The 25,270-nt window shown below is 48.1% G+C and overlaps 1 protein-coding gene across 1 annotated transcript; it reads right to left on the bottom strand.

Moving 5' to 3' along the window:
* Nucleotides 1-558: 558 nt before the first annotated feature.
* Nucleotides 559-11,091, bottom strand: SIGLEC15 (sialic acid binding Ig like lectin 15). The gene is made up of 5 exons (XM_030969474.1): nt 11,040-11,091; nt 8,819-9,202; nt 3,820-4,179; nt 2,755-2,785; nt 559-631 (listed from the first exon to the last, which is right to left on the bottom strand). The coding sequence occupies exons 1-5, from the start codon at nt 11,089-11,091 to the stop codon at nt 559-561; spliced, it is 900 nt and encodes a 299-aa protein (XP_030825334.1).
* Nucleotides 11,092-25,270: the final 14,179 nt, after the last annotated feature.

Below are 25,270 nucleotides of genomic sequence, written 5' to 3'. Positions count from 1 at the left end.
AGACTTCTCATGTCCTGCTTTCAGCTCTACCAGTTTCTGGAAAATATCTTTTTGCTTGGAGTCCTCTTTAAAGTTAATGTTTCATTTAAAATAAACTCTTCTGGGTGTTTAGAAATATTAATAATAATTTTAAAAGCAGAACAAGCCCCATCAGAAATTCCAGTAGTGTTTTGCCACAGCAAGGATTTCCATCATGTCAGTAGCCCACTTAGATGCGGTTGAAGAAGTGGAGTGGTGAAAATGCTTTTCAAAGCAATGTTTGAAAAATACCAAAAGGCAATTCTATACTATTGTATAATATTGTCTGCTTGCCTAAATGTTTGATAGGGGCTAAAAACACAGATAAGTTACAATTGACCACGTTTTGCTCTTCCAGCTCCATCACTCTTCTCTTTTCCCCATAAAGGCTGCTGTCACTTGTGAGGAGACGCAGGGCTGGAGCTCATAGCATGGGACCTTGGAGATGATGGAGTTCCATCCTCCCCGAGGCTGGTGTGACCCTGGTGCCTCAGCCAAGGCTGGCTCTGTGCTCCCTGGGGAAGGAGATCCGTGTGTCCCTCAGCTGCGCCGGGGCCGGCTCTGGCCGTGCCTGTGCTCACAGTTCTCGTAGGTGCACTCCAGCTGCTGGGGCCTGGCAGGGGACAGGTGGGAAAGGTGAGGGCATTCCAGGCTGCTCTGGGATTTGCCAGTGGCTCAGTGGATGTCAGGGGAAGCGTCTGTGATACTCTGAGACAGAGCCTCTTCTACTTCACAGTAGTCTCAGCTGCAACTGCTGTTTTACACCTTAAAGCTTTTTCATCTTAAAGCATGCAGAGCAATCCCCTGCACCTTTAGCATCCACTGTGCTGCTGTCCTGCCCAGAACCTCGTGAGGTTGTGACAAACCAAGCTGCACCAAGGGAAGTGTAGGTTGGATATTGGGAAAAAGTTTTTTACAGAAAGGGTGATAAAGTTCTGGAATGGTTGCCTGGGGAGGTGGTGGAGTCGCCATCCCTGGATGTGTTTAAAAAAAGACTGGATGTGGCACTCAGTGCCATGGTTTAGTTGAGGTGTTAGGGCATGGGTTGGACTGGATGATCTTTAAGATCTCTTCCAACCCAGTGATGCTGTGGATTCTGGGAAACCTCTCCTTAGTAGAATCTTCTCATGTAAGCTTATCTGTGTAGGTTTCTATATAAATATAACCTGGGGTACAATATGGTTTAGACCCTGGTAAATCAGCAAAACTGTGGGTTCTTTATAAGAAATTACAGATTTGAATGTAGGATTAAATTCCTTGTTTCTTTAGCTGTGCCCTGTACACTTGATTGGAATGGCTGTTGTTCTCAGGAATGGTCAGGGAAGGAGACATGTGGGATAACTCAGGAAGGAAGTATCACAAAGAAATTACTCGGATTGAAAGGGAGTGGCCCCATGCAGATGTAATTATCCTTCACCTCAGACAAGTCTTCTTTACCATTGGATCAAGGATTGGTTTTGGTGGGATTTGGATTTTTTTTTTGTGTTTTTTTTTTTTTTTTTTTTTTTGGTGGTGGTGTTGTTGGTTTGGGTTTTTTTTTTTTGGGTGGTTTTTTTTTTTTTTGGTTCTTAATGTTTTTGTTTGCTTTGTTTTTGTTTTGTTTTTGTGGGGTTTTTGGTTTTTTTGTTTGTTTGTTTGTTTTGTTTTAATTTTTAATTTGTTTTTTCCCATCCCAGAGGTTTGGCCACCCCAGCTGGAAGGAGTGTCCAAGATCAGTGTTGTGTTGAATCATGGGGAACACCAGGGGTTTATGGGAGAGTGGTGTGGATGCCAGCCCAAGAATCAGTCCCTGCCACACCTGACCTGGGATATTTGCTGTCTCTCCATACATTCCCTGCACACTTGGCTGAGCTCATCAGCTTTGGTGTGGCAACTTTTTCTACTCCATTACAAACTGGGGTGCAGAGGGAGGGGAAGATTTCTGTTTCACAGCGTCAGCACAGACCCCATCCCTTTCCCTTGGGTGGATGATCCATTGTTGGTTTAATGTGGCACCACACAACCATGGAATGGTTTGGGTTGGGAGGAACTTTAACCCTCATACAGTGCCACCCCCTGCCATGGGGTAGAATGCCACTTTCCACTGTCCCCGGCTGCTCCAAGCCCCATCCAGCCTGGCCTTGGGCACTCCCAGGGATCCAGGGGCAGCCACAGCTGCTCTGGGCACCCTGGGCCGGGGCCTGCCCACCCTCCCAGCCAGCAATTCCCAATTCCCAATAGCCCAAAATCTGTCCCTGCCCTCTGGCCCTGGGAAGCCATTGCCTGGCTGCTGTCCCTGCATGCCTTGTCCCCAGTGGCTGTGCAGCTCTCCTGGAGCCCCTGGAGGCCCTGGCAGGGGCTCTGAGGTGTCCCTGGAGCCTTCTCTTGTGCAGCTGAGCAGCCCCAGCTCTGCTGTCTGCAGCCTTCCATGCTCTGGGCCTATGGCACATCTAAACCTCTGTCAGGCTCTGGTGCAGCAGCCTTGTGCTCTGGTCTCTCCAAATTGCTGCCCAGTCCCTTCTCCTCACTCCACTGGGGTCTCCTCTTAGCTGTGCCCAAGCCAGAACCTCCTCCCAGCAGTGTCAGACTTTGTTCCCTCACACTGGCTCACCGGGCCATCAGCTCAACCCTCTCCTTGAGAACAGGGTGCTCTGAGGCCAGAAAATTGTACCACGACCAAGGACACGCTGCATTTCTCACCTGGGCCATCCTCACTCTCCTGCAGGATAACACGAGTAGAAGGCAAGACATCCTTACCTGGCCAGGCTGGGTGGAGCAGAGGGGGGACCTGTGGAGCGGAAATGATGATGTGGGTCAGCCACGAGGTCAGAGTGAGCTGGGCGAGCCAGGAGTGACCTAGAGCTGCTGGGAAGCTGCACTGGAGGGTGGTTGTGACACTACAATGAATGGGAAGAAGCCCTGATGTCTGGCATATGGTTCTCTCCATGTGCTTGGGAATTAGGCACTGGAATATAAGGAGCAAAGCATTTTTGGTTGGTCTCACAACTTCTACTATTCAGGACAAGTGGTGGCTTCCATGAGTGTGTGACACCAGACTGTCCCTACAGATGAGTCAGGGTGATGTGACATCTTATTCTTCCCAGTCCCCTCCTGCCCGTGCCACCACTCAGCAGCGCTGGAAGACCAGCACTGGGGACCAGTGGCCTCCTGGCTGCTTGGGATGTGGTATCCCTCAGTCCATGGGGTGATTCCCATCTCCTGTGAGCTGGGCACTCCCTGCTCTCACAGCCTGGAAGTTTTCACAAATGCTGGGGAAGTACTGGCTACTGAGGCCCTGGGGGACTGACAGGGGCGGTCTGTAAAATGAGGATGTCCATCCCTGGAGATTAAACTTGTGTGGGATGCAGCAAAGGTAAATCCTGGCTGTGGGCTACAGGGGAAGAGAACCTGCTAATTAGCCTGCTTCAAGGAAAAAAAAAAATCAGGTTATGTAGGCAGTGGTCTCCACTGATTTCCTCCCTGTTGGTTTAACATTTCTTCTTGCGCACAGGGAAACTCCTGCTCCCTCTGAACTTCCAAAGGAAATTTCCAAATTTCCTCTCTCAGCAGGCTGTGACCAGCCAGCTCTTGGCTTTTAAGTTTCCTGCTAGAAATGTCCTTCTCCTAGGGCAGAAAATCATGAAATCATTAACACTCCCTCCCCCCAGACAAACCCAGTCCCTGTTTATTGACAGTTCTGCTGTCTCTAAAGCCTGCCTCTTGCAGCTTTCCCAAAACCCTCTAATTTTACAAATTCCCACACCTCCTGCCTGGTTTGTCTGCACATCCCTCCCTGGGATGGAGGCGCATCAGGACACCGACCTTCTCTGGAGAAAGCAGCAAAGCTCAGGATCACCAGCAGAATGACCACCTTGATTGCCAGCGGGACGAAGATGAGGATCATGAAGGAGGAGCTGTCAGAGGCCCTGAATTTGTAGAAGTAGACGGCCCCCTCTGCCCGGCCGTGGCTGTTGACAGCGGTGCAGGTGTATTTCCCGTCGTGGGTCAGGGAGCGCAGCTCCTTGGTGACGCGGTGGCTGGAGCTGCTGCTGGAGCTCAGGTTGCTGTAGGGGGGTCCTGTCCAGGTCAGGGCAGGCGCTGGCTCCCCCTCGGCCGTGCAGCGGGCCTGGAAGGTGTGATCCCTGCTGGAGCTGACCGTGATGTTAATGATCCTGGGGGCGGCTGTGGGGATGGCAACGGGGAGGGAAAGCAGGTCAGGCTGCAAAGGCAGATCTGGTGTAAAACAGCTGCAATGAAGATTTGGTCTTGGTGGAGCCCCAGCGTTGTTCTGTCAGGGTAAAGATGGGTAATGGTGGGTGAGAGCTGGGCCTGCCCCAGCCTGAACCCCCCTGCCCTGGGCTGAGCCCCAGCATGGGCAGCAGGGCAGGGGGATCCTGCCCCTGTGCCCCGGGGCTCAGGTGAGAGCCCACCTGCAGAGCTGCCCCAGCCCTGGCTCCAACAGCACAAGGAGCTGGAGCTGCTGCAGCCAGTGCAGAGGAGGCCACGGAGATGCTGCCAGGGCTGGAGCCCCTCTGCTCTGGAGCCAGCCTGGCACAGCTGGGGCTGCTCAGCTGCACAAGAGAAGGCTCCAGGGACACCTCAGAGCCCCTGCCAGCGCCCCAAGGGGCTACAAGCAAAATGAGGATAAATGTTTTGGCAGGACTTGTGACAGGGTGAGGGTTGATGTTTTGAAGCCAAAAGAGTAGAGATTTAGATTTGATGTAAGGAGGAATTTTTTTGAAAAGAGGTTTGCCCAGAGAAGCTGTGGCTGCCCCTGGATCCCTGGAAGTCTCCAAGGGCAGGTTGGACAGGCTTTGGAGCAACATCATCTCGTGGAAAGGGAGTTGAACAAGATGAGCTTTAAAGGTTCCCTTCAACAGAAACTATGTAATGACTCCATGGATGTTGGGATCAGCCCCCTCCTTCCTTGTTTTTCTTGGCACTTTCTTCTAGATTTCCCCACCCCGCCTGTGTTGGACAGAGGGGCAAAAGGGTTCACTCAGCAAAGCCTGGATGTTCTATCCCAGCAATGGCTCACACATTTTCCTGAACTTTGCCCAACTTCAGCTCTGCCCTTCCTCGTTGGCAGAAGGCAGAGAAGTGCCACCCCCCATTGTAGGCACAGGTGCAGCTGGTGACATTTCTGGACTTGGCTGCATCTCCATGAGGTCCAGGACATGTCACCCACAGTGTTCTACACAAGCTTTTTGTGGCTGTTCCTTTGATCTCTCACCTCCAGAGTGCACGTGGATGGACTTGTTTGTGTGAGCCCTTTGCTCAGTGCCTGAGACTTGCCAGATCTGGCAGGTTAGTTATAGGGGAAATATCTGCTTCTGGCCACAACCTATTTTTGATTACTTTTTTTTCAGCCCCAGAGTTACCAGGTCACTTTCAGGCTGGACATTAGGAGGAATTTCTTCACAGAAAGGGTGACTGGATATTGGAAGGGGCTGCTTAGGGAAATGGTGGAGCCTTCATCCCTGGAAGTGTTCAAAAAGGTGTTATGGAAAGTGAAGGGCACTAAATGAGTGTCCTCACAGAGGAAGAGCAGAAATTAATTTTTTTTTCAGACTAGACAACAAAAACAGAGTTTGCAAACACCTACTACAAGTTGTCCTCTTTGTCCACATAGTGCAAGAGGAATCTGAGTCTGTGTGTCATGGGTCTGTGTGTTTTGGTGTTTAAATTAACATTTCAAGCACTAATTAACCCCTCCCAATCCCAGTTTCAGGGCCCATTCCCAAGCAGGGTACTGTATCTGTGTGTGTTATCATTCCTCTGGTGTTAAAGTCCAGGCAGCCCCTGAGAGACAAGTCTTGCTGCCATCCTGTCCTGGTCCTGCTGTGTGTGGGTGTCAGAGGCTGGTGCGACTGAAGGAGAGCCTCAGCTGTGCAGAACTTCTCAAGAAATAGCCAAGTTCATCCTCAGGTCCCACCTGGACACCCACACTGCAGGCATAAGGAGCTTCCCTCTCAAAACCAAAATCATCCAACTTCAATGGCCTGGGTAAGATCTGAGTCTGCTTCTGAGGCCTCCTGTGTCTCCTAGCCCACCCTTGATCTGTGAACTTGCCCTGGAAAGTGGGATTAGCATTTGACATTTGTTGCTCTGAGCTGGTTTTCCAGGAAAGAAAATGTTTCCAGGTTTGTGTTTCATGCTTGTCGTGGGTTTACAGGAAGCAGGTTTTCTGGGAATGGAGTGGCCAGAGGCCAATAGGTGTTCAGATTTTAAATTGACACCAGGCTTGGCCACTGAGGGTGGATGCGCCTCTGAGAACACAGGGGTTAGAAGCAGAGCACTCCCTTGGGCTCTCTCTTTTCCGGCCAGCAAAGAGCCAAGGCCTCCCCTGCCCGGCTTCGAGCTGGGCGGGGCAGGGGAAAACCTGCGGCCCAGCAGAGGTAGGCCTGACCCCTCAAGATGGAAGGGTGGTGGGGGCACCAGGAGGCGTTGGGCAGCCCCCCCCAGGAGAGACAGAGGGAGAGAGGCCCCGAGAAGATTTGGGCAGCCCCCCAGCCAGAAGACGAGAGAGGGAAAGCTGGTACAGGCCTGTGGCCTTGAAGTGATATCGGCCTGTGAAGAAGGAGGGGGGAAGGGGGGAGTGCAGCAGGGAAGGAGCCTGGCTGAGTGCAGAAGTTTGTTAACCCCTTTCTGGACAATGAAGACCTCACAGAGCATTTGGACCTTTCCTGGAGGGGAGATGGAGTGGATGATAAAGAGGAAATGGGCAAGAGAATGACAGTCGGAGCAGTGAGTGAGGCTGGGAGAGTAAAGAAGAGGCTGGAAAGAGATGATGGAGTAGCTGGTTGCTGGACTCTTTTTGGTACAGCCATGGACAGAACCACGCTTCCTCGCGACACAGAGGCTGCATGCAGGGTGGAGGCAATGGCTCAGAACTGAGAGGGTTCAGTTTTGGAGACCCCCCGGCCCCAGGGGGTAGACAAGTATGGGGGGGACAAGAGGTCCCGAGATGAGAGAAAACTGTGCTTTTTTTGGAACTGGTCAAAGCACCCTTAAAAGGATAACCCTTGAAGCAGCTCTGTTCCTTGTCCAGTGGTGAGAGCGCTGGGCATGCAAGGAAGAGGTCACCATGGCCCCAAGAAGGACTCCTCTCCTCTTGATGGACTGAAATTGAGTATTTACAGGGTGATGGATGGAGACTTGAAATTTGGAAGATGTATTGGAAATGTGGTGGGGGGAGGAGGAAATGCTTTTTGTGGAGTTTTCATTTTCCAGGTGTGTGTGTGCGTGTGTGTGTGTGTGTGTGTGTGGTTTTTTCCTTTTGTAGTTTAGTTAATAAACTTTTTTTCTAAGGTAGAGGCCTGCTTTGCTTATTTCCTGGTCACATCTCACAGCAAACACCAGGGAAGTATATTTTCATGGGGCACTGGCATTGTGCCAGTGTCAAACCATGACAATGCTCCAGAGGATTCTGGATTTATGGCACCTGGGTATCATGTATCTTGTCTTTCCAATCCCCTGTTACCACCCAGGCCCTGTAGTGCTAACACCAGTGAACTCATGCTCAGCACCTGGGCTGTCCAGTTCAGGGTCTGATGGAGTTTTAACAGATGTCTTTAACCCCAGCTTAGCTAGCCTCAGCTTCCCTCTGCTGCCTGCCCTGATCCTGTGCTGCAAGGACAAAGTGGGATGCACAGCTTTTGGTGGAGTCTCACCCCAGCTGCCTGAGCCTCACCATTTCCTTACCAGTTTTGTTCCTATTCCCTTCCCTGCCTTGTGCCCACTGTCTCATGTTGGAAGACTGAGGAGGACAATGAATTTTCCCTGTTATTATGGAGGAAGAAAACCAGCCCTTTGGAAAACCAAGACTGAGGAGGACAATGAATTTGGCCTGTTGTAATGGAGAAAGGAAACCCAACCCTTTGGAAAACCAAGACTGAGAAGGACAATGAATTTTCCCTGTTGTAATGAAGAAAGAAAACCCATCCCTTTGGAAAACCAAGACTGAGGAGGACAATGGATTTTCCCTGTTATAATGGAGAAAGAAAACCCAGCCCTTTGGAAGACCAAAACTGAGGAGGAAAATGAATTTTCCCTCTTGAGTGAAGAAAGAGAACCCAACCCTTTGGAAAACAAAGACTGAGGAAGACAATTAATTTTCCTTGTTATAATGAAGAAAGCCAGCTCTTTGGAAAAAGAGGAAGACAATGTGCCCTTTGGAAAACCAAAACTGAGGAAGATAATGAATTTTCCCTATTATAATGGAAAAAGAGAACACAGCCCTTTGGAAAACCAAGACTGAGGAGGACAATCAATTTTCCCCCTTGCAATGGAGAAAGAAAACCCAATGCTTTGGAAAACCAAGGCTGAGGAGGACAATGAATTTTTCCTATTATAATGGAGATAGAAAATCAACCCTTTGGAAAATCAAGGCTGAGGAGGACAATGAATTTGGCCTGTTGTAATGGAGAAAGAACACCCAGCCCTTTTCAAAACCAAAACTGAGGAAGACAATGAGTTTGGCCTGTTACAATGGAGAAAGAAAGCCCAACCCTTTGGAAAACCAGAACTGAGGAGGACAATTAATTTTCCCTCTTGCAGTGGAGGAAGAAAACCCAGCCCTTTGGAAAACCAAGACTGAGGAGGACAATGAATTTGGCCTGTTATAATGAAGAAAACCCAGCTTTTTGGAAAACAAAGACTGGGGAGGACAATGAATTTTCCCTGTTGTAATGGAGAAAGAAAACACAGCCCTTTGTAAAACCACCTCAGGTAAACTCCTGCTGCCATTTGTCATTTCCCACACCCTGTGGCTCTTCCCTCGAGGGTATCTTTGCTTCCTGTGCCTCTCAGGCCCTCTTACCAATCACGTGCAGCCTGATGCCGTTCCTGCTCTCGTACTTGTCCTGGCTGTCTCCAGCCAGCTCCACCCGGCAGAAGTACCTCTCGCTGTCGCTCCAGGTCAGGTTGTCCACCCTGATGGACAGGTCCTTGTGCCGGGGGTTGCCCAGCAGCTTGTACTTGTTCTTGTGGCTGATGGCAGTCCTGCAGAGCTCACTGCTGCTCTGGCTCACACACTTGAAGATCACCGTGCCGTTGTAAGGCTCCTTGATCCTCCAGATGGCCGTGAGCGCCCGGTCAAATGTTTTGTAGGGGTGAGTGAAGGTGCAGGGCAGGATAACCATCTTCCCAAGCTCTCCAGTGACGTCAGATGGCACGTGGACAGACCAGCCATTGCACTGCACACCTGGAAGCAAGGAGGGATCATGGAACCGCACAAGGTTGGCTGGAAGGGGCCTTAAAATTCATTTCATTCCACCACCAGGGACGATTTGCACTAGCCCAGGTTGCTCCAAGCCCCATCCAGCCTGGCCTTGGACACTTCCAAGGATCCAGAGGCAGCCACAACTTCTTTGGGCAACCCATGCCAGGGCCTCAACACCCTCACAGCCAAGAATTTCTTCCTAATATCTAATCTAAATCTCCCCTCTTTCAGTTTAATATATAGACATGTCTGTCTACCCAGTGTTCTGCTGCTATCAACAGCTGTTGCAGCAGATTGTGGCTTCAGAAACACATCTGTGCCTACATCCCTGTCTCATGAAACTCCATTAGATCAGGGGCTCTCAGTAGCTGAGAATACCTGTAAAATGTAAATGTAAGTATTTCCACCCATCCCTGGTCTTGTTGGCTTCACCATATGGGCATTCAGCTGTCGGATTACTCCTGCAGACTCAAAGATCAGATTTGGTTTTTGTTCCTCCATCTGTGGCCCACAACACTTGACAAACACCTGCGTGGCAGTGCAGCTTGTATTCACCTATTGTGTGTTACACAATGGACAAAGGCCATCCCAGGGCCAGTTCCCTGTTCAGATATTTACACAGAGTCAGCTCCAAGCCAGCATTTTGATTACTGAGATCTGGAGTCGTGCTGCCCTGTCATACACAATAATGGTATGGGCACCTTTTCCACCCCAGGTAATCTAATAAACAATGCTGCAGCACTGCAGGAGCTTCATGAAGCTCATGGGCTTTGAGCACAAAGATCTGGCACTGAAAACAGTAATTGCTATTGCTTTCTAGCTTATTTGCTCTTGTTTTAGTTATTTTGCAGCATGTCACTGTAACCTTTACTTTAGGAGAACTGTAGATTGTGTGCTTTTGAGTATGACTTGCTTCTCTCTGCCACCCCTTTGATTAGCTTTTCTTTTTTTTTTTTTTTTTTCGATCTTAAGCAAAGAACACTTTTTTTTTTTAGTACATAATCCCCCCTTGCCTTCCAGATGAAAAATAATGTTAAAAATAAGTGCTTTTAATGTTAGCATCTCCGCCCATTTCCATGGAAACACAGTTTGCCTAGTTATGAGTGGAGGGAGCTGTCAACATTCTCTGTATAATTTACCCTTAACTCTAAAGCCTCAGCGTGGCAGGTCTTTCACATTCCTTTTGTTAATATCCTGCCTCCATTTGCTAATGGAACTGAGGCTCTCACAAGGAAGAGAGAGGCAAACAGCCTGCACACCTTGCAGAAGGTAACTCCCAAAAGGAGTTTTCAGGGTTACAGTCGGTGGTCAGTGAGAAAGGTCATGAGGAAAACAGCAAGAGCTGGGGACCAGCTCACAGCTACCCTTGCTCTGGCAAATGCTGTTTGGCAGTGAAGCTAAGCAAACCCTATGGAGTTTAATGGAATTTAGGCACACATTTGAAGTAATGCGAGCTTAAGTGCTCAGTGGAACTGGGAAACATTGTGCCTGTTGCATAATAACTCCTAAGGAATATGAAGCAGGGCAGGGATGAAAACACTGCATCCACCCGACAGAGCTGGGGAAAAGTCAGATGGACTTCCTGCTCAAGTTAGGAAAGCAGAAAAATGCCAAAAAACCCCACAAACTGATGGCCTCTCTGACAACTGCTAAGCCTGAGTCTTCCCACTGCTGTCACGTGCGCTTGGAATTTCAGGACACCTTTAAGAGAGTGTGATTCCTGCAGAGTTGGCCATAGCAGGCAGTTCCCTGGCACTTGGGTTGGGGTGAGAGGAGGAGCTGTAAGCAGACAGGGGCTGGGAGCAGGCTCGGGACTCACCCTTCCTGGAGATGCGAAGGAGGCACAGGAGAACCAAGCTGAGCTCTCTCATGCTGCTCGATGTCCTCCCCTGAGGGGCATCAGCACAGCAGAGCCATCTCCTCACATCTGAGCTGCTGGCCCTGCAGTGACAAAAGGTTTTTGCAGGGTTAGGAGAAGTTGTGGTTTTCTTCTCCCTGGAGGGAATGAGTTGTTTAGCTGAACCAGCTCTGGGCTCAGGTATTAATAGTTCTGTGGTCAGTCATATGAAAATTACACCAGAAGGAATCACAGTGTTAACCATTTTCCAGCTAAAGGGGGGGAATTGCAGACTGGAGCTGCAAACATCCATGCCATGTGTGTGATGGGGCAGGAGGGGATGGCTTTTGTTACCCATTCACCAGCCTAGAGGAAATCCTTGCAATCTGCCTGAGGTTGTGACAAGCAAGGCTCTTGTTGTTCTGTCTTCCTTCTCCTGTACCTGGAGCCTGCAAACCAACTGTGCTTTACCCCTTGTCATCCCTAGGTATAGAAAAAACCCCAAACCGCTCTTTTGAAGAAGAAGTGTGTCTATTCTGAGGTTCACTGGTGGATCAGTGGTTTGGTGTCCCCTGGCACCCCACTCTGTCCACACTCACATGATCCTGATGAGAGATGACTCATTCCCTCCTGAGAAATAAGATGAATTCCAGCTTTCTGCCCAGCACCTTTGTGCAAACGCTTGCTGCTTTCCTGCTGGATTTAGTTTTAGCAAATTAACTGTGCAGTTTGCTCATCTGCAGAGCCTGTGGGGAGCTGATCGTGTTTTCCCCTCGCCATCTCCCTTACGGCGATCTCATGCTATGTTTAAGAACCCTGGGGTGTGAATTCCCTGTCTGGGTTCACCTTGAGGTTTGCTGCCTTTGCTTCAGGCCACAGGTGTGTGCCTGAACGGTCTCACCTTGTCTAGGGTGCTGCTGTAGGATGGTGACAGGGACAGAGCACCCACAGGACTCACTTGGGCAGGGCTTGCAGCATCCTGGTCCAGCGGAAGGTGTCCCTGCCCATGGAGGGATGGGATGATGTTCCAGGCGCCTCCCATCCAAAGCATTCCGTGATTCCCGCTGCAGCAGCCGCTGGAGGGCTCCCAGAGCCAGGATAAGATGCTGCTGGGTCGCTGCTGCCGCTGTCTCTGAGCCCGGAGCCAGCGCCCACCCGCAGGAGCCAGGCAGGGCTCCCCTTGGCCCTTCTCCCCTGCGCCTCTGCTCCCCTCTGATTGAGAGGAATAGCGGGTTTGTCTTTACAAACCTGGTAGATAAAACCAGAACTGGGAGATAAAAGAAACAATGCAAAGGATTCCACTGATTGATGAATGGAAAAAGATATTTGCCTTTACAAATAAACTTTAGGGTTGCTGATAAATGAAATTAGACATTGAAAGACAAAAGAAACAATGGAGAAGAAAAACCCCTAGATTCCGTAAGAATTAAAAATTAAAAGGGAGGGTTATACACTAGAGGGAAATCCTTGGTGTCAGGTGTTTTGGGAAGCCTGTCCCTCTCAAGTACCTCAGCCAGTGGGGAGAGAGAGAAGGGAAATGTGGCTGGGAAATTGGGATAAAAAGGGAGGCTGCATCCTCCAAATATTTGAGAGACCCCAGGGGAATGCCCCATGGCCTCTCCCTTTATTCGAATAAAGCAAAAAGGACTCCCCGTCTCCTTTTCGGACATAAACCTCTGGTGTTTGTGGATTAATTTTCCTAACATGAGCTTGAGGAAAATCTCCTAGGAGGGACCCTGAGTTGTGGTAGTGTGCAGTGTGTTCACTGCTTCCTCCTGTTTACAGTGTTTGTGAAGGGAGAGATTTCTGTTTTCCCCAGGCTTTTCAGGGGAGGCTCTGAGAGTACCCAGCTCTTATTTAGGGCTGTTTGCACCTGTTGCCACACAGCCAAGGGTGTTAGTTTTTCAAATACCCACTTAGATCCCTGCCCTGTCCCCTCTGCATGTCATCCTTGAGCAGGAGCATCAGGACCAGTGGTCTGATTACTTTGCAAACTGTCCTTAGTAGCTGTTAAACATAATTAATGCCACCAGCAGCTGAGAAACCTGAGGTGAAGGTGGTGGAAGCAGCAAGTGAGAGACCTGTAATCCCTATCACATCTGTGATATGTGCCTTTTCTGTGTACCTCACCCTTCCTCCCCTATGTGCAGTTTGATTTCATCTATTTGTGATGTAAAGTTTTTGGTGGTGTGACTCTTTTTAAGCCTTTCACCACTCATGGCACAGTGGGACTCAGTGGATTGAAGTAAAAGATTAAAGCGAAATCCATGTTAAAAACATCTTGTTACAGTGAAGCATAAATGATTCATGTGAAGAATAGCTGCAGTTAACACCAGTATGATCCTCTTCCTCTTTAATGTTTTACTGCAGCATCTCCTAGAAAAATATCTGGTAAATCAGAGCAGAACTACAAATCCTTTGAGTTTTATCTGTGGACTGATTTTCTTCTTGGACCATGGCTCTTGGAATGAAGCATTTTAGTGTTTAAAATACAGAGTTGGTAACATATAGCTGAAAAGATTTACAGTTATTTGAATCAGCCAAAAAAATTTGTAAACAAAATCCTCCATGGCTATGATGATCCACAGACTCTGCGACCTTTTTTCCCTGGTCCGTGATTAAATTGTGTGTAAGATTTCAGTATGGAAGCCTGCTTCTGGTCCAATACCAAAACCAGGATGCTGTCCATATTTATCAAATACTGGTTTTAGTACTAGTAAATTTAAAGGCTGCAAATAATGACATTTCTCCTGCCTCCCTAAGAAATTCCTGCAGTGTTTTGTGATGAACTGGATGGTTTCAGAGGGCTTTTCAACCTAAATGGTTCCATGGCTCTGTGGTTGGGTGGTGATGATCTGCACCCAAATTGCAACATGTGGCTGGAGATAAGCACGTCAGAGCTCATCCCTCCTGGTCCCAGGTTTGTCACTGAGGACCAAAGCAAAGAGTTACTTGTGTAGTTGTACCTGTGCTGACAATTCACCCACTTATTCAGGGGCCAGAGTGAAGACAGGTGTTCCCCCTCCCTCCCTTTAGGTCTTAGTTTCAGCTCCAAGGTTTTCCACTTCAATTATTTCAGCATCATGTGTGTTCTTAGTCCTCTGAGAGTGCCAGCCTGCACACATTCAAAGCAAATCCTCGTGTTTTGTCACATCTGGTTCTCCTCCCTGAAGGGATTGGCCCTGTGAAGTACTGGGGAGTGGAGCTGGGAGGACAGAGGGATTTTCCCTCAGTCTGGTCCCTGTCAGCAGCAGAAAGTAGAGCCATGCTCCCCTTTTTGTGAAGCTGCTGTGGACTGCCCATCTTCCCTCTGTGTCCACTTCATCCTCACCAAGCAAGAGGCAGGAAAAAAGAATTATGAGTGAACCTACAGAGCAGGGAAGGTAGAAAGGGATGGAGGGTGTAAAATGCAGGCACCATTATTGTTGGTGACACTGATGCTGTTTCCTGGCTTTGAGTGTTGCTGCAGAGCACTGTCACCACTGCCTCAAGCTCCTGCTGATCTGGTTTGAAAGTCTGCAGGTTCAGTTTCTTGTCTGTGGTGCTTGCTCAGCCCCTCACCAATGCTCCTGACCTGGGGAGCTCTCCTGCCTGCCATCCCATTGCTCCAAGTGTGGGGCTGTTCCATCACCAAAGCTGGGTTGGCAGGCTGGTGGAGCTGGAACACCAATGCTGGTGAACCCTTGCTGCCTCTGGTGAGCATCAGCCAAAGCAAATTAAGTGTATAATTGGGTAATTTGCACCTAGTGGGCAATTACTGCATGAAAACCAGCTCGTGTGCGTGGCTGTGGAGAAAGGCAAAGGAAGTGTCTCTCTCCAAGCTGTTTGTGGATGTAGCTGGGTGTAGTCACATCCATCGAGGTGGATGAGCTGCTCTGATCTCCCAAACTTCTGCATTCCTGTTGCCTGTGCTCATCCTGTGCCCTGCTCTGAGTGTGGCACACCTGCAGACAGGCAGCGCTGTGCTGCTCCCTGCTCTGCCCACACCAAGGCAGGGCAAAGCCATCAAGGGATGATCCTGGGGCCACAACAGGGCTGCTGCTCCCTCCTGCAGGCTGCTCCTGCTCCCAAGCCCAGCCAACAATCACAGCTTTGTGCTGATGTGGCCACTCACTGCAGGAACCCCAAGAGACCTCTGACTCACAGGGCATCTGCATTGACTTGCTAAATGGCAGCTGTGGAATGTTTTAGGACTGCCAGCCCTCCTCAGCCCCATGCCAGCTCTCCAGAGCTGAGTGTCCTCTCCTGGCCTGGCCATTCTGCCACCCAAACAAGCACAGAGGGTCTGGCTTGGTCTCTGTGTGATGCTGGGATTAGCCTGAGCCAGCTGGCAGGGCAGAGGCACCACACATCCCTGTAGACTAATCCAAATTACGTGTCTGATCAAAGGCACTTGAAATGCCACAGAACAGAGGTCCCTGCCTACCCTTCCTACTGAAAGTGAGCCTTTGGGGATTTATTTATGTGCTCTGTCTCTCCCTGCTGAATGGGCACAGCTGGTGATTTAAGAGATTTATGCTCCTCTAGTTGTACATTTCATAGCCCTTCTCTGGGGTGAGAGCTGCTCTCCTTTGGAAAGCAGTGTGGGCTGTTTTTTCCCACCAGGCCACACAATATCTGAAGCACATCCTGAACTTTCCCTTGACAGAACACTCTTGGCCAGTGAAGGGGTGGGTCTGATCCATGATCTGAGCTTTGGTGCCTCACTTCACAGGCTCCAAACAGATTCAAAAGCACCCAGAATGAGATCTGTGGTAATGAATGTGGCACCTCTCTAGGATGTACCTCTGGAGAATAACTCTGCACCTCATGTTGTCACTCACCCACCCACATCCTGCCTTGCCTGAGATCCTGTGCCCTTTGGAGTGGCATTTATTGTGGCATCTTCTCTGAGAAATGTTCCATCCTCTTGTCCTTTGTCCTTCCTAAGCTCTGATAGCTCTATAGTGTTTTCACTGATTTAAATGCAAAGTTTAACCAGAATGCTGTCATGGTCTTTGTTTGTTTGGTTTTTTTTAGTGGATTTTTGGTTTGTTTGTGGGATTTTTTAGGTTTGGTGTTGGGGTGTTTTTGGTTTTTTTTTGGTTTTTTGTTTTTGTTTTTTGGGGAACCTTGGTGGTTAAACCTGGACTCTTTAGCCATCTCCCCTGGTTGGTGAACTTCAGCTGAATTTCTCACACTGTTGCTGTGTTGCTCCAGAAGTGCTTTGACTGCTCCTCAGCATCTGTCAGCATCATCCACAGGTTTCTCACCTTGCAAGGGTACCCCACTATCACCTCTACTCTTAAATATGGCCCAGCATGAGTTTGAAATTAATAAAGGCCAGAGGATACCACTGTGTTGGCTAATCTGTTCTGCTATGTAATTTCTAGCATGGCACAGAGGGTTTTCATCCGTTTTCTCCTGAACTGAATTCCAAACCTTGGATTTGAGCTGGGTACTGAGTTACCACAGCTCCCAGAGCCCCTACACTGGGCCAGCGTGGGGGCAGAGCTGCAGTTCTGGAGCCAAGCTGTTGAGATAATAAACGAGGCAGGGCTGAGTGATCACTCTTCCCCACCAGCTGTGTCCAGAGGCAATATCCACTGACAGCCTTGACCTGATTGTCCCAGGATTGTCTGTGCTGCAGTTAAATCTGCAGCTGAGTTATAGGCAGAGGCAAGAGTGTTTTAATGGCATTGTAGATACTTGTGCCTTTAAGGAGACCACAACAAATAATTTCTGTAGGGAGCACATGACCTGGGTGAGGAGCAAGCAGTTCTGAACTGCTGTTGGAACAGGAGACCTTGACTTGAATTCTTGGCAGAGCCTCTCAGTGCAAGATCAGCTCCTTTCTAGCTGGGACAGGAATTAGATGAGAGAGATGAAGGCAGCAACTTCCCTTGCCCTGATGGAGTGATGTGCTTTGGCAGAGCCAAGAGCAGGAGTAATTTTTGCCCTGGTGCAGGGGTTCCCCAGAAAGCAGTTTGGTGGTGGGCTTTTCTTGCAGTTTAACTTTCACTGGCGTTCTTAGAGTTTGGTTTTCTCAGTGGGTCTGGTTTTCTGACTGATGCAGGCAGCAGGAGTGCAGAGGACGTATTAAATCAAAATAACATAAATGCAGAATCACAGAATCAGGGTTACTGCCTGTGTGTTTACTCATTAGTTTAACCTCCACAGGAAACATTTTTGGTAGAGAATGGAACACTTAGTGGCAATAGGTGGGAAAATATGTGAAAGTGTCCAAACCTGCTGTTTCTGTGCTGTTGGTCTGCTGGATCAGAAAGTACCAAAAATTGAAGTAACATGTGAATTGTAGCATGTAAAGGAATGTGTAGAATCATAGAGTGGGTTGCGTTAAAAGGTACCTTAAAGATCACCTATTTTCAACCTCCCTGCCATGGACAGCGACAACTTCCACTATCCCAGGTTGTTCCAAGCCCTGTCCAGCCTGGCCTTGAGCACTGCCAGGGATGGGGCAGCCACAGCTGCTCTGGGCACCCTGTGTCAGTCAGTACCTCACCACCTTCACAGGGAAGATTTTTGTCCTAATATCTAATCTAATCTAATCTAAACCCACTCTCTTTCAGTTTGAAGACAACTTTCCTTTTTTACTTTTGCTTCCTCTGATCTCTGAGGGCCCAGAAGTGTTCCCAAAAAAGCCGGTGCTAACCCTTTCAGGCCAGTGTAACCTTTACTTAATTGCAAGAGTGACATAACCTCATGTGGCTCTGGAGATGCAGAGTGAGATAAGGCCCCTGCCTAGGGGAGCTCGCTCTCATTAACAGTGATTGATGGTGGCATTGACTCCTGGGATTAAGATCAGGGGCTGATAAGGTGGAGGAGAGGTGCTATGGGGAGTGCATGGTTCATATCGCCTCTCCCTCATGCGGGTTGGAGCGCACAATAGATAATTTACATTCCGCAGTGCTCCCCGCCCACAGCCCCGTGTGCACGTTGCCGCCTCACTGGCAGGGCCTTGCTGGGAGCCCAGCGTTCCTGTCCAGGCAGGATTGGAAAGGGAAGCTTCCCCAGAGGAGGGAAGATGCTTGACACAGGGCTGGCAGGGTGAGGGAAGCTGAGGAAGCGTGGTGGGAAGTGGGGATGGAGGAGAGGGGCAGCCTGGGCCCGGGCAGAGGTGACGCTGCAGTGTCAGGGAGCAGCAGAGCCACGGAGCTGAGGGCAGGAGCTGACCCTTGCATGAGGATATTTCATGGAATGTCCTGTGCTGGGAGGGACCCACAGGATCATGGGGCTCACAGCCCTTCACAGACACCCCAACAATCCCACCTACAATGAGAGCACTGTCCAAACCCTCCTGGAGCTCTGGCAGCCTCGGGGCTGTGCCCATCCCTGGGGAACCTCTGGGGGAAGAACCTTTCCCTGATATCCAACCTAAACCTACCTGGCACAGCTCCAACCATTCCCTGGGTACTGTCCCAGCAGAGATTTCTGCCTGCCATTTCCATACAGTCCTTTCTCTTCTCTCCAGCCCTGAGCCCCCTTTATGGATTGTGACCTTTGTGGAGAGACTGCCTTAAAGTGTGATGGGATGGGGCCAGGGCATCAGCACAATGGCATCAGGTCAGGCTGCAGGGCAGAAAAAACACTGGTGGACTAAAGCTGGGATCAGGTAGAGCAGGTGGTGAAGGGACTGTGCTGGTTGGGAGTGGACATGATGGATGGAGAGAGCATTAATGGCACTTCTTGGCAGTCAGGGCAGGCCGGCTTTGCTCTCACAAAGCTCTGCTTCTCATGTGACATCCTCAGAGACCTGGGGCAGCTAACTGAGAGGCTCTGCAGGCCCTGGGGGCAAACTCTTCCTGGGCTGACCTTGGGCTGTTTGAAATTCACTCTGCCCTGTTTGTAGCGTTTCCTTAAGCATGCAAAGGGTTAAAAACACGTGGCCCTGGATTACCCATGTTGCAGTTCCCAGCATGTAAGGTGGAAAGGAGGTTTCTATTTCTGTTGGGGTAACTAAGGCCATCCACAGGCAGGCTTGGAAGGAGTGGAATGCAGGTCGTAGCATCATAAAATAGTTTGGGTTAGAAAGGATCTTTAAAGCTCATCCCATTCCATCCCCTGTCATGGGCAGGGACACCATTTACTATCCCAGGTTGCTCCAAGCCCCATCCAAACAGGCCTTGGACAATTCCAGGGATCCAGGGGCAGCCCCAGCTTGTCTGGGCACCCTGTGCCAGTATTGCCATAGAGAGAATTTCTGATTAAGCCCATGTTGACGAAACAGAGCCAATTTCTTGTAGACAAAGAGCATTGTTTTGTTACAGATATTCACACTGTGGAAAGATTAGCCCATGATTTAGCAATGAGAGGAAGAGCAGACATGTGCATCCTCTGAGGTAAAATCACTCATTTGTCTGTCAGGTTCAGTTATTTTGAATAGTCAGGGTTTTGCCCCTTTTCTATGAGTATATAAACAATTCCGAGTTATCTTCTGAATGCTTTTGGATAAGTTCCCAGGAGAACTTAAATCTTGTAACATGCCTGTAGGCAGCTGTCTTCTCCAGTCCTGGTTTGTGGTTAGCCCTCCTGTGACCAGTGGAAAATCTGGTTATGTGTGCATGAGGAGCACTGGAGCAGCCCCACGTGTCTAAGCCAGCCTGTTTGGGTGCTTTCCTTCTCTTGCTTTCTCACAGCTTCATCTAAAATCATGCACTTCTGCAGGTCTTACTAACAGCCATCATTCTTTGGAAGGAAAATGGAACAAAGAAATGTGCAGAAATTGCTGGCATGATTATCAGTCACATCACAAATGGGGCTTCTGTTGCCTCCTTAGATTTATTACCTAAACCTGCAGCAGCACACAAGTTAGCAGGCTCCTCTGGGAGAAGCATTATTGTGTGGACAATGTGACTTTCCTGCATGGCATTCCTGTGGACATTCCTCCTCATCTGTTTGGGCTCCCAAATCCCCTGGCCTGCCACGTGCTCCAGCTTGGAGGGTGGCACTGGTTTTGCCTGGATGGAGTGTGCAAGCTTGGTGGGTTCCCTGCAGAATTCCCACCCTGGCAGGCAGTGATGTGCTTACAGCTGAGATTTCCAGCACTGGGAAGGACCTGATGGATGGCTTGGTTTGCTGTGAAGGACCATCCCACAAAGTCTCAGCAGAGTTTATGCTGGAGCTGTGCAGATTGCATCCCTTGTGTGTAATTCCTCTTTTGCTGAGGGTGAGAGACAAGTTCTGCTTTCAGCAGGTACGAGTCAGGGGGAAAATGTTCTTCTGGAATTTCCATTGCAGGCAAAATATGATAAAATGAACTCCTCTGTGATAATGAAAAAAGCCTTCATATTCTGGATGGAGCCTGGATGTCCCAGTCTCACTCAGCCTGTGTCTGGAGCAGGACACTAGATGTTAGATGTCACTAATTTCTGTGACACCCCTTTGCTGCCTCTCAGCACATCTACAAACACCCCAGGGATAAGCACACATCTCCTTTTCTGCTCTTATTCCCAGCAGGACTTGCAGCTCACAACATAAAATCATAGCCTCATTAAGGTTGGAAAAGAACTCTGAGATTGTGGAGTTCAGCCCTTGACCTGAATTAGCACTGAATTCAGCACTCAGCCATGTCCCCAGGTGCCACATGCCTTTTGAGCATTTCCAGATTCCACCACTGCCCTGAGCAGCCTCTTCCAGTGCCTGACCATCTATTCTGTGAAGAAAATTTTCACAATATCCAGGCTAAACCTCCCCGGCACAGCTTGAGGCCAGGTCAAACATCTCTCATTTTGTTTTTTAGGGGAATTTGCCCTTTCAAAACTATTCTATCTCCTCTCTCTGCCTCGAATCAGCATTCACCCTTGTCTTAGCAAAATAAAAAACTATAACGTGGCAAATTAATCCCAAAGCTGTATCACTCATGTTTGTAATCTTGTGCTCTCTTATTTGAAACCTCATTTTGTTTTGGTCTTTTGTTGCACTGCTGTGTGCATCCTTTCTTTCTTGAATCAGTTTTTTTTTTGTATTTTCCAATTAATTTTTTTGTATTTTCCTGTTAAATGTAATTTAAAAGTGTCTTCTTTGTCATGAGATTGAAAGGTGTCAAATCACACATAATCTGCCCTTTCTGAATGCCTCAGTGATGGTTTTGTTGATTTCCCAGCTCTTTGGTGTTGATCCTGCCCCTGGGTGGAGTAAGCTGCTGGAGCTGTGGAGCCTTTTGTCAGGTTACATGTTTATTATATTATTATACATATTTATACAATAATAATAATAATAATAATAATAATAATAATAATAATAATAATAATAATAATAATAATAATAATAATAATAATAATAATAATAATTTATACAATACATATTTATTATTCTTCATCCCATAGAAGTGGAATTCTGTGTCTTTTGGGTTTTTTTCCAGGGGGGAAATGGATGGTATGTACTTTTCAAGAAGCTGCTGAGGGCAGCTGGGCTGGGGTGAGCTCCAGTGAGGGTCCTGCTCATGGGTGACTGCAGGTGGACAGTAAAGGAACGTGGGTGCAAGGAGACACTGAGTAAGCTCTGGTAGAAACTGGAGGTGTTGTGGATAAAGAATGTCAAGGATTAGTGGATTTGTGATGTTTAAAGGTGTGGAGAAGTCAGAATTCTTTCCCAGAGGGGTTGGTGACCATGTGCACCACCACCAGTGCACTGTGAGCAAACAGGGTTGGGGAAATGGAAAAGGCAGTGATGGCTCAAAGAGCCATTCATGATGGGACAGCCAAAAACAGGAGGTGTATCTTGGGGCAAAGAACAGAAATTCAGTATCCCTCAGGGGATTTGTTTGGTCTGTGGACAAAACTGTTTGGTTTGTGTAGCAAGCTTGCTCACTGCTCATGGTGCCTGGCAGAAAAGCTGCGCAGAGGTTGCTGAGCCACCACCACAGGACACATGCTGCTGAGTGGTATTTCTCTCTCTGGGGAGGGAGAGTTTGTGTTTCAAGGTATTTTGTGTGTGGGCAGGGCTGAGTCACCCACACAGTTTAGATAAGGGTGAGTTGGAGGTAAGTGAAGTGTTGGGTTATGAATATTAAGGAAAAATTAATATCCTTACTCAAAGGGTTGTTCCACCCTGGGTGGTTCTGCAATGGTGGAGACCCCATCTCTGGAGGGATTTAAAAGCTGTGTGGATATAGAATTTGGGGACATGGGCCAGTAGTGGCCTTGGCAGTGCTGGGGGGAACTTGATGATATTTTCCAGCCTTAACCATTCTGTGATTCTATTTTATGATTCTGCTATGCACTGGAATGTAATAGCAAGTCAGGGGGCCTCAGCCTCAAGGTAAGTAATTTAATCTTCACAGCCCCTTTGCAAGTAAAGCACCTTTGGGGACCTAAAATGATCCTTCTGACCCACATCCCTGAAATATTAAGGCCTCCAACTCCTGTTTAAACAGTTTCTGTTTCAATATATGTGAAATTAATTGCCATGGTCTATCTGTGCCTCTGAGAACATGGAGGGCCCTAAGTCATGGAGGTGAATTTGCTCTGAGAGTTGTTCAGTTTCCTCATCTCATTGCAAACCTGGAAAAAGCTCAGCTGCTGGTAACAAAATGGGCCTTACTACCTGAAGGCAGTTTTCCATGCCAAGACAAAGAGAAACTTCAGAAAGGTGTTAATTTGTGCCTAACAATTCACCTGTCAGGCAGTGAATGAGGCAGAGGGAAACAATCAAGGAATAATCAAGAATAATCTTTTCAATGCACAGTCCTGCTTCCTTGTGGGTAGCATCTTTCTTAGCAGGTGAATTATGCCCAGCTATGGCCAAATTCTGTGTCAGTCCCTTCTCACTTAGTGTCAAGATTCCAAAGATTAGATAATTATCAAAACCAGCATTCTTTATACTGGGTATATTTCATGTGCAGCTCAGTAAAACCAAACAGAACCTGCAGCAGTCCTGGAGGATCTAGATAAAGGACATTGCATTGTTCCATTTCCCCAGATTTGAGCACTTGACATCAAACTGGGAGTCTTGGGGGAGAATTATGCACATCAGACATCCTCAATGAGAGCAGCTTAGGAAGTGGCAGTCATGCAGTTCATTTGAGTTAGACTTTTGGATAAAATGTGACTCCCAGAAGATGTTTCCCAGTAGTTATGGTTTTTAAAACTTTATTTACTTATGTATTTATTTTTTTAGGGTTTTATTTATTTATATAAACTTTACTTATTTATTTATTTTAGTTTTTGTGGGTTTTTAAAAAAAATGGTTTTTATTAATTTCTCCCCCATGAATTACTTTTAATAGTTTTTATGTATTTTATTTATATATGTATTTCTTTTCAGAACTGTAAACAGAATGACATCTCTTTGCTGGCACTGGGAGGGAGGTAGTCCAGGAAAATACCCCAAAATTTCTGCCCAGTGTGTTTCTTATGAGTCTGGCATCACCTATGTATCAGAAACAACATTGAAAAAAGAATGCTCGAAGAAGAGGGGTGATCTGAATATATTTATTTGATGTAAAGGAAAAAAACAAACCAAAAAAAACCCCAAAATGCCAAAAAAACCAGCCAAAAAAACCAGTTTCAGTAATAAGATAAATTAGTTCTGTTAGCAAAGACAGTGTTTTGAACGATAATGGGAAAAAGCATAATATGCATGTTCTGACTGACTTACATGTGAAAATTCCAAATGGCTGTTATTTCCTGAGAGGTGATGGGAAGAATGAATTCGCTGGATAGTGTAAAATGTAGAATTAATTCTGAATGATGTGCAAAATCTTTCTAAATGGCTGGGACATAGCCTTCATCTTCTGTTGTTTTTTGGTTCTGTGTGTATGATTTCTTTATGGTACTGCCAAAATGTCCCTGTTGCTCAGCAACAGCAGGCTGGAATAGCACCAGTCAGAGGAAATCTACTGATTTACACTGGACATAAACTGTGTTCTCTTGCTCAAGTGCATATTTTGACAGAAGGGTGAAAGCAGCCTCTGTTGGTTTGCCTCTCTGGGGCACTCGTGGTCCTGGGTGGGGAGATCTCAGTTCAGGCATTAAAATGCCCTTTTACAGTTTGATACATCACAGAACCAGGGAATGATTTGGATTGTGTTGGACACCTGAATGTCATCAGCCCAGCCCCCTGCAATGGGCAGGGACATCTTCCACTGCACCAAGTGGCTCAGAGACCTGCCCAGCTGCAACTTGACTTTTTCCAGGGATGGGGCATCATATCTCTGGGCAGTGAGCCAGTGCCTCACTGCCCTACCCATTAAAAATATCTTCTTTTTATCTGGTCAGAATCAATCCTCTTTTACTTTAAAACCACAAACCCTTTTCCCATCATCACGGGCCCTGATAAAAAATTTGTTCACATTTTTCTTAAAGAGATCTTTAAGTACTGAGAGGTCACAAAAAGATCTCCCCAGAGCCTTCTCTTCTCCAGGTGAGCACCTCCAGCTCTCCCAGCCTGGCTCCAAAGCAGAGGAACTCCAAAGCCCAGGGCATCTCCTTGGCCCTCTGTGCCTGCTCCAGGAATATTCTAGAAAAACCTGACCTCATCTAGCCCCCTCTGGGGACCTGTCCAGCATCTCCCCTAGGAATGAATCCCTGCCTGGTCTCGAGGGGGTTTCCGTAGCTCTGTTGACCCAGTGCTGTCCCTTGGGCTGATTGTGCCTTCTGTACAGAACCAGGCTTTGCACTTGCAGGTTTAAGGAGGTTTGATGCCAAAGGACTGCAAAATGCCAAAGGACTGAGAGAGCTGGGGCTGTTCATCCTGAAAAAGGCTCTGAGGAGGACTTAGAGCTCCTTTGAGTGTCTGACCTGGCTCCAGGAGAGCTGGAGGAGGTTTTGGCTGTCTTGGGTGGCAGGACAGGGGCAATGGGTTTACACTGCCAGAGGGTAGGGATGGATGGGATATTGGGAAGGAATTCCTGTCTGGGAGGCTGATGAGGCCCTGGCATCAATTTTCCAGAGCAGCTGTGGCTGTCCCTGGATCCCTGCAAGCGTCCAAGGCCAGGCTGGATGGGGCATGAGCAACCTGGGATAATGGAAGGTGTCCCTGCCCATGGCATAGGGGCTGGAACCAGGACCCTTTAACCCAAACGATTTTGTGATTCTGTGGTTCTGTGATAAGAACAAAGAGGAGAATTTAAAACTTTACCATGTATTCCCCACACACTGATTTAAAAATTTTCCAGCGTCTTCTACGCTACTTGCTTAAGAGGTAACCTGTCTTTGGAAGAGCTTAATGATAATAAAGAGAGAGGAACTTATAGCAAACTCAAAAAAATATGAA

This window comes from Camarhynchus parvulus, chromosome Z (genome assembly GCF_901933205.1).
Source record: "Camarhynchus parvulus chromosome Z, STF_HiC, whole genome shotgun sequence".
NCBI classification, from domain to species: Eukaryota; Metazoa; Chordata; class Aves; order Passeriformes; family Thraupidae; genus Camarhynchus; species Camarhynchus parvulus.
Note: the sequence above shows the minus strand (reverse complement) of the source record. Positions and strands in the feature narration are given on the sequence as shown.